Raw genomic sequence first — 12,590 nt, 5'->3', positions numbered from 1 at the left:
ATGAATGTTCTCTAGTAGTGTCGTTAAACAAAATTTTAGATCATCCAGATTTGTATTCAGCCTGTGACGCTCGATTCTTTGATTTTCTGCGATTGACTATGACCACAAACAAATGAAGATTTCGAAATGTTGACACTCCCGGCGCATTTTAAAATGGCGACAGGGGGTGTTACGTTGAACCAAGACTGTTGGCGATTTCGCATTTCGCATCAGTAGACAATGTTAAGTGACGGTATTGCAAGAATGGGGCTTTCAACATTTTCTGTTAATCAAATTATTCCGCTGAAACTCTAAATATAGAACTATTCTTGAATCACTGAGCAGTTCGTAATTAAATTTGTCTGTCGCTCCATCAAATCTATAGGAGTTCCCTTTTGTAGTTACTGTATTACTGTATTATCGTTTAAATCATTGACAACGGGAACTGGGTATTAATTGATGAGTTACACTACCCTCCATTTATTGTGCTGCATGTTTTATGCTGAATGTACCAGGCCCTGGTACAGCTACTGCCAGACACATGCTCCACCACGCCGTAACATTTTGCTCCATATGTTTGTTCTCCTGAAATATTAATATAGTGGGGCGAGACGTAGGCCAGTGGTAAAGCGCTCGCCTGGTGCGCGGTCGGTTTAGGAAGATCCTCGTCGGTGGACCGATTGCAGCCAGTGCTCCACAACTGGTTTAACAAAGACCGTGGTATGTACTATTCCGTTTGTGGGATGGTATATATAAATGATCCCTTGCTGCTAATCGAAAAATAGCCCATTGAGTGGCGACTGCGGGAGATTTATTATATGTATGGTCCTTAACGACATTTCCAATGCCATATAACCGTACAGGAAAAGGTGTTGAGTGCATTGGTTAAATAAAACATTTCTTCCTTCATTCACATTAAGATTATAAAAGTCGCAAACCCCAAATTTTAAACACCAGCGCGTCTTTTTCACAATTAGACCCGTTTTTTTATCTTTGAAATTCGACATTACTTACAGTTTATTGTTTTGTTTATCTATTTCCAAACACATGAAGTGTTTCTGACCGTCCTGTTGTTTTTAATACTACGAAATGTATTTTTCATAATTCTGAAAACGCACGTTCATTTGAGAAGTAACGATTATGGAGATGAACTCTAGTCTATTCTAGAGAGTAACTCCCCGTTTTAAACTCACAGACCCTTGTTTCACTCGAAAGAAAAAATGCCATTACTTTTAAGCCAACCGGATATTGTTAAAATTACAGCCAAAAGTTGTCATGTTATTTTATTACGTCGTCAAAGATTTTTTATACATCTAGACATATACATATTTTAGGGTTTTTAGTGTTACTTCTTGTAAATACAATACTTTTAAATGTTTTTCATAGTCTTTTTGTAGTTTTAAAGTCTCTCATAACTCCATAGGAGTGGCTTGTGTACTTTTACTACTGCATCACTGTATTATTACTGTTGAAGTCTTGTTTTTATTTCAATCTGTACACAAGGTGAGACGTAAATAAAGAACGTGTCTGTCTGTCTGTCTGTCTATTATAACTTTATCCAATTCTGTTACAGATTTGTAGATTAACCAAAGCTTAGAGTCCAATTTTCAGGGACTGAAACTAGAGTCTGTCACTTTAAAGTTGAGCTGTCAATCGGTGTGCATACATTTGTGACGTCTGTCTAAGTCCATGACCTTTCTGGCTGACCTGTCTGTCTGTCTGTCTGTCTGTCCGTCCGTTTTCCCTTGTCCATTCATCCGCCTGTCTGTGTTTTTGTCCTTTCTGGCAGTCTGTCTGATTGTCCGTGTGTCCACCCGTCTATTCGCTTCACTTTTATTGACAATAACTGCTACATTAATTAATTATATGCATAATGATTTGTTTCCAAAATAGTATACAGACATTTTGCGCTCCAGTAATTATTGCGCACACAAGTGTCCAGTTACAAATGTGAAAAGTAATTATAGCCGGTGTGGTCAATCATCAATGAATCACAGTCGGACACCCCCATGGGGGGGTCTATCGACTGGGAAAAGTCCGCACAGGTCTGTGCCGAGAGCGACTTTAATACATTATCGATCCAATTACAGGTGTGGAACTTGCGTTAATCATTAGATTAGTTAGAAAGTGCAGCGAAGCTCCGTTGAATCAAAGGTCTACGACAAAACAATATTCCCTACAGACGTTTCCAAAAGACAGTAAGAATACTACAGAAAAAGCGACCTATCGTTGCATTGTTTAACTTTAATAATAAAACAGCAAAAACAGTTTGCGTCGTTCGCTATGACAAAATGTCTACCCGCGCTGTCATTCGCGGGGTAACCATGACGACAACAGCATCACTGCAATCACACTGGAAATCCGTAAGTGATATAATTCACATCACAAGCATAATAAGCTACCGCACATGCGCACTGGCCGTTGCCTTTATTAATGATTGATTTGGCACGACGACTTTTACCTGGCACAGGTAGCATCATGTGATTGTTCCTTCGTTTATGATGGACGCACAAAACATAGATTTCGTGAAATTTAAACAATAACCATTCATGGATATAAGCTGCTTGGACAGGTGTGTTCGGGTGGACACAGTTCTACAATGTAACTAAAACAAGACGACAGTGCCGCGGAAAATACCTTTCCATCATGCCTGCAGCTAGGCGGGGTCTTGTGGCACCCCAAAATACTTTCCTCGAAAACATTATCAGACGATCAAATGGACAGCGTAAGTGATTTTGTTTTTGTTTCTAAGCACAGGAGTATTGAATTATTTTATTCTTTTGATTTTTGAGTTACCAAAATATATGTAAATTTTTAATTTTTAATTTGTTGTATATGTATTATTATTTTATTTTGTGTATGCATAGAATGTAATGATTATTGACATCATTATTATCATCACCATCATCATTGGAACATTGACAACAACTACACCATGTCCATACATCACAAACATCTTCATCCATCATCATCATCGTCATTGTAATCATCGTTATTATGACATCCACCTTCAACACAATCTCTCATAACTTTGTTATGAACATCATCGCTATTATATAATTCTTTTATTGAAGATATAAAAAAAAAAAAAAAAAAATCAAAGCAATTTCCAGGGAACAAACCAACAGCAAAAGCTCCTTACAAAACACCGCCAAGGTCCTGTTTCAGTTTAACGTTTGTCATCACGTAACCACAAAAACACATTCTGTTGCTTCAGTTTCAGTATCTTCGTTTCAAAATAGGCCGAGTCTAAACCAAAATGTTTGAAAAATATATTTATCAATATTTCTCTTCATAATATTTTCAGAAAGTCAAAAATCGAGTCAAAACAAGACGAAAATGTCCTTCTTTTACCTTTTGTTTTAATAACAATATTGTTTTAGGTATTGACAACAGTTTTGTTTTCGTTTTCAAGTTTTATCACAGAAAGAAGTTTATTTTAAAATATATTTTCAGATCAGTAGCTAATCTTTTACTTGGAAATAAATGAATATTAATACCAAATAGGTTATAGTTGTGATATTTATTAAAAAGTTAGAGAAAACCCCTCTTTTTGCCAATATAAATCTAACTGTCAAGGAGAATCAACATTGAGTTAAATATACAAAAATAACCGAATGTCATTTTGAACTTTATACCCCACGGCATTGTATTCGTAGAAATCATTTGATAAATACAAATTAATGCATATCTTAAATTAAGACAAATCTGTTGTCAGTACTGTTTTGGATTTTTAAAAAGGTATGATTTAATTTTCTACTACTTGAAGCACACTTACCCAATTTATGAACATACTGGTAAGACATTTAAAACATTATAAAATAAGAAGACAATTCAGTATTAAGTTCATTGGCTGTTAGTGTTATTGTCTTCAAAATTATGGATTTCCGAAAAAATCAAGCAGAACCCAATTGTGATAGATTATTTAGCTTTTATGATAATTTATCATATTATTATTTAGCGTTAAAATATCAGAAACATTTATATCAACGAATACATGGAATATATTAGCAGAACATTAAACATAATTTTAACAAAAATATCAATTAAAGTGCATTTTGAGTTAACTTGACACAAATAATTGATAATACAGGTTGTACTTTGAGAATTATACCTCTCTCTCTCTCTCTCTCTCTCTCTCTCTCTCTCTCTCTCTCTCTCTCTCTCTCTCTCTCTCTCTCTCTCTCTCTCTCTCTCTCTCTCACCTTGTTTCATATTTCCCTGTTTACCTGTACTATGTTATTCCTGTTGTGCTTCTACGACTATTTGTGATCACTTCACGCATGCTCATGTATTCAATTCCATTCATATATGATTGTCTAAGCAACTGGTTTTGCATCGTCAAAACTATGCTTTTGTCTCAATTCCGGTCACGTATGTCAATTTTTCAATTAAAGAGGGTTTTAGAATTTATATCCATAAATATGAGACCAAAATAATTAAGATTTGCCGTTAATTCCTTAAGATGAATTTAGTCATGTACAAAATCAAATACGCCTCCAAACCGTAAGTCGACGAAAACAATAATTAAAAGGTGTTTACAAACATTTAAAACATGTTCACAAAACATAATAGGACATTTATGTATTCATGAATAAAATCTTTTTTTCCTAAAATGATATAAAAACTGATGTTAACAATTACGAAGAAACGGTACACCAATCAAATGTATTTTATTATAAACGATTTCACAGTTATGGAAAAATACAACACATGTGGATGTAATGTTTAATTGTCGCGAAATAATCTAAGCTGACCATAGAATGATGTAATACGTGTAAGTCGAGTACCGTGTGCTATAAATAGTTAGTAAGTGACATGTGCTACCTGAGGTTTAACCGATCGCCATTGACTGTTAGCCAAAATCAACTGTTAAGCACAGAAAACTGTTAATGATTATTACATAATGCTATCGACCTGAAGACCATTGCAGAAAATATAAAAAGGGCGGGGTGGAAACCTGAGGTTTGAGAAGATACCCAATCATTCATTTATTACTAGTAGCTTTGATAAAAAATATTTGTAATACAATCAATCAGAGCCGTATTAACGCATAGGCCGACAAGGCCTAGGCTTAAGTCGCCACATATTAGGGTCGGCAAAATCGTCGTGAAAAACATTAGAGTCTACTAGCTCTTTATGCCAGATCCATTCGCCTCCCCTTCGCACCCCCCCCCCCCCCCCCATCCTACCATATAGCCTAGTAGAACGTATTCTTATTGTTTTAGAGGCGCGGGGCTGGGAGCGCAAAAAATATGAGTGGCCTAGAGGCGTCATTTACTCAAAACCGTCTTTGCAAACAATGGAACACATTTTAAATTTAATTCAGTGAATGATAGATGTTTGAACCCTCTTCCCCGGTAATAATGTTCCGAACCATGAAAGCCTATGCAAGTATATAGGCACGTAAATACAGTTTAAAACTAAACCTAATATTCACGCTGCATACAAAATAGGGTGAGTGTGGTATGACATGTGCAGTCCTGACTGTAAAAGTTTATACAACCTGATCGACAAAATCGTTATCCACAATGAAGACCGTATCTCTGCGCGACGCTGAGTTGAATGAGTATTTGACAAAATACTGCTTGATTCCATGAATCCCCATAGGCGTACGGGATCCCATTCTTGTAGGACAAGCTGGTTTCTGACCGAATAACAACATTTATTCATATTAGAATTACTACCAAACAGCTATAGGGTTGAAAACGAATCACTAGGCTTTTTACATGGATTACAACTAATTTTAAGGGTAAAATGATGGAAAATACATGGTAAAAAGGTATCAGGTTAGCACATTGTGCCCGAATATAGATCTGTATAATTTTTTTTAGAATTTTAGGTTTTGCTCCAGCACTACGGGGATTGCCCTGCCCCCCCCCCCTGCTCCCGCCCCTCTCTCGTACTCTTCTATTAATATCTATCTAATTCATTGTCTACAGGAGGCCAGCCACTACTTCCGACCATATCCTTTACTGGCCAATACATCCTTGCACCACCAAAAAGAGGACTGTCACTTCCAGACTAGTTTACTAAATCAAAACTGGCACAGAAGAGAGCTTATTAGAATAAATATAGCTCCCTTGCAGTTACTCCAAAAAGTAGACTAATTACTAATTGTTTTTAATAGGTTCACTTTGATGTTTAAGCTTAGCTGAAGTGTGCAAAATGTTCTGTATACACTTTTTTTCAATAAGATCTAAAATTTTAAACAAAGATTTCAATCCCTATCGCACCCAGTGTATTAAAACCATTTTAATTTTTCACTTAGCTTTGTATTAAAAACAAAACTCCACAAAAAAAGAAGAGAAAAAAGTATTCCTTTTACAACAACACATAATAATGGTAGAAACCAATAACAACAACAACAACAACAACAACAACAACAACACTAACAACAACAATATATAGTAGTAGAAATAAACATAGATACATGTCAATAAATATAAAAAAACAGAAGTCAACCGTAAAATTAAATGAGTTGAGTGCGTCGCTAAATAAAACATTTCCTTTCCTTCAATATGAGACTACTAAAATCAAATTAGCTTACTTTTAACGCTTTCCACCCACCTAATGCATTTCTGGAACATACCTAATCTTATTTAAACCTGAATCACATAACATTAATAAAAATACATTTGTTTTGACATTTTTATATAAAAACTGTAAAATAATATACGTGTGTTTGCACAAAAGCCGCAATGACGTCATTACCGATATTCCCGGCTTTCCCAAGTGTCAGCGTATTTGAGCGCGAGCTAAATTTACAATCCGGTCGAGACGCACTAAGCTTCCATATTCTGGACTGTCAACAAACAAAAATACCTCAGTGCTCATAGGTTTAATTAACTTTTTAAATCGTTAGTTTGTTTTATTAACTATTACAAAAGAGTGATGTAATATGCAAGTTATTAAATGTCAATTTTGTGTAATAATATAGGTAACAATGTAGAATTACGGGCATTTTTAAAAATTGATTTACTTTCTTTTTGCTTATAATTACAACCATTTTATTCGTTCCGGTCACAGCACTAAGTGTCTTCTTATTAGTCCAAAGCGAGAAAGAAATATTTGTTTAATGACACGTCAGCACATTTTAAAACTATGTGGTGTCTTATCATATACTGGTTATTTCAACGGTTGGTCTACATTTTTAGGCATTCACATCAATATACAGGTATGTTAAATGGACAGACTCTAGTTTTTGAACACTACAGCATATTATTCACTATTAGAGCCGATTATGATCACTGAAATCAAACATTACTTATCTTTTATTCTTTAGTGTTTCTGGTCATCCTAGTGTTTCTAATACCAAAACAAATTAAATAATAAAAATGTTTGTTTCATATTTTTAAAAACGCATGTGCTTCTGAGAAGAAGCAGCTTATTGATTCGAGTTCTAATCTATTTTTAAGGATATTTCTCGTTTTAACGTGACAGACTCTTCTTTCACTCTATTGTAACTTCATCCAAATGAGTTACAGGTTTGTAAATTAGCTAAACTTATTAATGTCCATTTTTACGGGTTAAACCTTTTCTCCACCATTGTTAGAAATGATCTATGCTTTTGGTTTTACATCACCACTTTTTATATTTGCCTATCACCACACAACACGACTCAAAATGTATTTGCTCTCCCCAAAATGTACGATCTCAAATATACAATTGTGGCTACGCCAATGTACGACCGTAACTTTCGCACGTCAACCAATCATTCTTCTAGAAGAATATTTTCTTTCTAGTAGATTTCGTTTTCACTTTGCTGATCTGGTTTAATTCTAAACTTATCTACTTCAAATTGCATAGGCTCAATAGCTATGAAAAACAAATCTTACTATTATTCATTTTCTGACCACGAAATACACGTATGGCCCTCAGATATATATGGCATCTAAATATAATTATGTATGACATTTAAATACATGTATGGAATCTAAATATAATAATTATTTATGACATTAAAATACAAATATAACATATGCATACAAGTATTGCATGTAAATATGTGTATGGCGCATCTAAATACCTGTATATGGCATCCTAATATATATGTGCTAGTCGCAAGTGTCCCTTACAGACGGTTCACAGACACACAACCATTACCATGTATACACTGCTAGTCGCAAGTGTCCCTTACAGACGGTTCACAGAAACACAACCATTACCATGTATACACTGCTAGTCGCAAGTGTCCCTTACAGACGGTTCACAGACACACAACCATTACCATGTATACACTGCTAGTCGCAAGTGTCCCTTACAGACGGTTCACAGACACACAACCATTACCATGTTTATACTGCTAGTCGCAAGTGTCCCTTACAGACGGTTCACAGACACACAACCATTACCATGTATACACTGCTAGCCGCAAGTGTCCCTTACAGACGGTTCACAGACACACAACCATTACCATGTATACACTGCTAGTCGCAAGTGACCCTTACAGACGGTTCACAGATACACAACCATTATCATGTTTATACTACTAGTCGCAAGTGACCCTTACAGACGGTTCACAGACACACAACCATTACCATGTATACACTGCTAGCCGCAAGTGTCCCTTACAGACGGTTCACAGACACACAACCATTACCATGTATACACTGCTAGTCGCAAGTGACCCTTACAGACGGTTCACAGATACACAACCATTATCATGTTTATACTACTAGTCGCAAGTGACCCTTACAGACGGTTCACAGACACACAACCATTACCATGTATACACTGCTAGCCGCAATTGTCCCTTACAGACGGTTCACAGACACACAACCATTACCATGTTTACACTGCTAGTCGCAAGTGTCCCTTACAGACGGTTCACAGACACACAACCATTACCATGTTTACACTGCTAGTCGCAAGTGTCCCTTACAGACGGTTCACAGACACACAACCATTACCATGTTTATACTGCTAGTCGCAAGTGTCCCTTACAGACGGTTCACAGACACACAACCATTACCATGGATACACTGCTAGTCGCAAGTGACCCTTACAGACGGTTCACAGACACACAACCATTACCATGGATACACCGCTAGTCGCAAGTGACCCTTACAGACGGTTCACAGACACAACCATTACCATGTTTATACTACTAGTCGCATGTGTCCCTTACAGACGGTTCACTGACACACAACCATTACCATGTGTACACTGCTAGTCGCAAGTGTCCCTTACAGACGGTTCACAGACACACAACCATTACCATGTATACACTGCTAGTCGCAAGTGTCCCTTACAGACGGTTTACAGACACACAACCATTACCATGGATACACCGCTAGTCGCAAGTGACCCTTACAGACGGTTCACAGACACACAACCATTATCATGTTTATACTACTAGTCGCATGTGTCCCTTACAGACGGTTCACAGACACACAACCATTACCATGTTTATACTGCTAGTCGCAAGTGCCCCTTACAGACGGTTCACAGACACACAACCATTACCATGGATACACTGCTATTCGCAAGTGTCCCTTACAAACGGTTCACAGACACACAACCATTACCATGGATACACTGCTAGACGCAAGTGTCCCTTACAGACGGTTCACAGACACACAACCATTACCATGTATACACTGCTAGTCGCAAGTGTCCCTTACAGACGGTTCACAGACACACAACCATTACCATGGATACACTGCTAGTCGCAAGTGTCCCTTACAGACGGTTCACAGACACACAACCATTACCATGGATACACTGCTAGTCGCAAGTGTCCCTTACAGACGGTTCACAGACACACAACCATTACCATGGATACACTGCTAGTCGCAAGTGACCGTGTATATTGTCCACACGTCACACGCATTACCATGGATACTCTGTTGGTCTAAAGTGACCGTACAGATGGCTTACACGTCACAACCATTACTATAGATACACTGTCAGTCTCAAGTGACCGTACAGATGGCTTACACGTCACAACCATTACTATAGATACACTGTCAGTCTCAAGTGACCGTACAGATGGTTTACATTTTTAGTTGTATAAGACATTTTCGGAGTTTGTTTTTAATTGTATGTATATGCATTATAACTATGACTTTCTTTGTACGATAATGGTTCACGAATCCATAATCTTCAAAGTGCTACTAACATTAAGCTGTACCCCACATGCTGCATTTTACCGCGCAGTGAAACACACAAATACAGGTATAGAATCATATCTACATGTATATAAACCGTTACTTGACTTCAGAGTCAATACAAATGTATCCATTTAGCTCTAACTCCCACCGACGGATCCACCGTCTGTTTGAAGCGCCCTTCATTTTAATGACTTTAAAAATTAAAAAAAAAAAAATCATAATCAACAATATATCACATTAAATGGCCCCGAAAACGCGCCTCAGCATCTTGATTTGAAAATGTTCCGGGGAACACGCACCCGTACCTTTTTACAAATCACGCTCCCTTTGGAAACTCAGCTCATTTGCCTTCGACAAACTTAAATTACTTTTTCTTTAGAATTTTGTGCCGCCCCCCTCCCCCCCCCCCCCTTACAAAATCCTTGGTCCGCGCTTGACCACACATTTCCCGTAATTCTACAATGTTACCTTTTTATTATCCGCTTTCAACCCTTTACCAAGTAAATCAATCATGATTAATATTGTTTAATAGCAAAAACATTATTGTAAAGACACTGTATATATAAACTCGTCTTCAAACGCAGCTGTCCCCTTTTGTAAATCAAGACATTAATCCGAATATATCACCAAGTTATGGTGTACATAATTTTAATTTCAGGACATCAGACCCTAACCCTAACCCTAACCCAGCTGGTATTGTTTTCAAAATAATAGCTATAATATGGGTTATTGCAATCATACAAGACGAACGAGAAATTTGACTAACAGGGCAGTATCTAGTGGATGATGGGGTTCGACAAAGTGCTCCTTTTATTTGGATTTACATTCTTTGTCCATATGGAGAAGACCCCATATTACTGGGCCCTATATATTTATTTCTCGCATGGCCCAGTTATTTTAAGATATATAGGTATAACAGTGAATATTAAAGATACAGCATACTTCGCTCCAAAGTAATTTGAGCAATATTTCTCTACAATACTCACAGTTCCTTGTTTAAACTATTATGTGTATATCCTTTTGCGCATTGAGGTATTCGTTTATTGTTCAAATCTTTGAAAAACGTTCTTGGCACGCCACAAAGTGGCAGTCCTCCTACAGACGAAATTGAAACCACATATCGTGATCACAAACTCCTGTACTCTGACAATAAGTCATTGTTGCACACTATTACGACTCTGTTATGATACTTCTTTTGAAATCAATCTTATACACAAATTATTGTTTGAATATTCTATTCATATTCGTGATGAGTGTAGCCTCGTCTATTTACAAACTTTTAAAATTTAATATTGTATTGGTGAGTGGGTTAACGAAGATCGTAATTTTGTTTCAGAAAAATACTTTCTTTTTGAGGGCGAAGTGCCTTTAAATCTACCATTGTGCCTCCTAAGTACCTCGCTGAAATAAAAGCGTCTTTCCAGTAAGGCTAGGTGAATATGAAGGATAATAAAGTAAATTATATATAAAACAGCGCAGAGTACATTTACTATTCAAACGTTTATCGTTACCTCCGTCCCCTAAAAGTCGCTTACGATCATTTATTTTCTATAATGATCAATATTTATATTATATTTACCCCCACTCCCGTACCCCCACCACCTTCAGCCTATATTTCTATCCGAAGCTCCTTTACACACTTGTTCATCGCCAAAACCTGCTGTAAATGTATTTGTGAATGTTAAAGTAATTATGGTTCTTAGGATTACAATAGAAGGAATTTCTCAATAGAGAAACGATTGCACTTGTATTAAACGCTACACAGGACGCGTGCATGTAACAAAAGAACATGTTGGACTCGATACTTGTGGAACGTTGACGAGTTCTTATCGCAGGCGTATGTTCAATAGCCAGTATACGACTTTGCAAAATCTATATATCGACAAGCCAATTGAATACAAAGTTAACTTTCTATAGGCGAAAACAACCAATGGATTAAACAAAACAAAGTGACAGTTAAAATAGATATTAAAATGTTCAATAAATAATTAAAATATATGTATATGAAACACTACGATTATTTATTTAAATTTTTTATTTTGCTTTTGGAATATTATGAAAAATTTGCCTTGGAGGAATGGTGGTTAAAGAGACAATCCCGAGTTTGCATCCATTTAACACTTCCTAAAATAATAAATCCTTTTTTAACAGTCAAAGTTACACCTGGTAACAGTTTATTGTTTTCGATATCTGTTTCTGTATGCTGGGTTGTCGTTAAACATCTATTCTATTCTATTCTGTTTCTGTATATCGAATGTGTTTCTGGAACTTCCCAATGTTTGTAGTAGTTTGAATTTCATTTTAGGAATTTGTTTCGTACTTACAAAAATTATTTGGAGTTCAGTTCAGTTCAGTTTGGGCTACTAAAACATTAGGGTTACGAGAAATACGTATTGTACACTGATATTTTAAACAAGAAAGGGTATTTAATACGTAAGTTTAGTTGTTAGAAATACTCTATTAGAGAAAACATTTTACAGTGACTTCAAAATCGGG

The 12,590-nt window shown here is 36.4% G+C and overlaps 1 protein-coding gene across 1 annotated transcript in view; it reads left to right on the top strand.

The window, feature by feature from the left end:
* Positions 1-2,433: 2,433 nt before the first annotated feature.
* The window catches only part of LOC121371404 (potassium voltage-gated channel subfamily H member 1-like), a 93,180-nt gene continuing 83,023 nt past the window's right edge, over positions 2,434-12,590 (top strand). The window contains exon 1 of the mRNA XM_041497274.1: positions 2,434-2,704. Within this exon, the coding sequence (XP_041353208.1) occupies positions 2,626-2,704 (79 nt within the window). The 5' untranslated portion in view covers positions 2,434-2,625. The remainder of the gene's footprint in view (positions 2,705-12,590) is intronic.

The sequence above is a fragment of the Gigantopelta aegis genome, chromosome 4 (assembly GCF_016097555.1).
Source record: "Gigantopelta aegis isolate Gae_Host chromosome 4, Gae_host_genome, whole genome shotgun sequence".
Taxonomy (NCBI): domain Eukaryota; kingdom Metazoa; phylum Mollusca; class Gastropoda; order Neomphalida; family Peltospiridae; genus Gigantopelta; species Gigantopelta aegis.
This window is presented reverse-complemented; position numbering and strand designations above follow the sequence as displayed.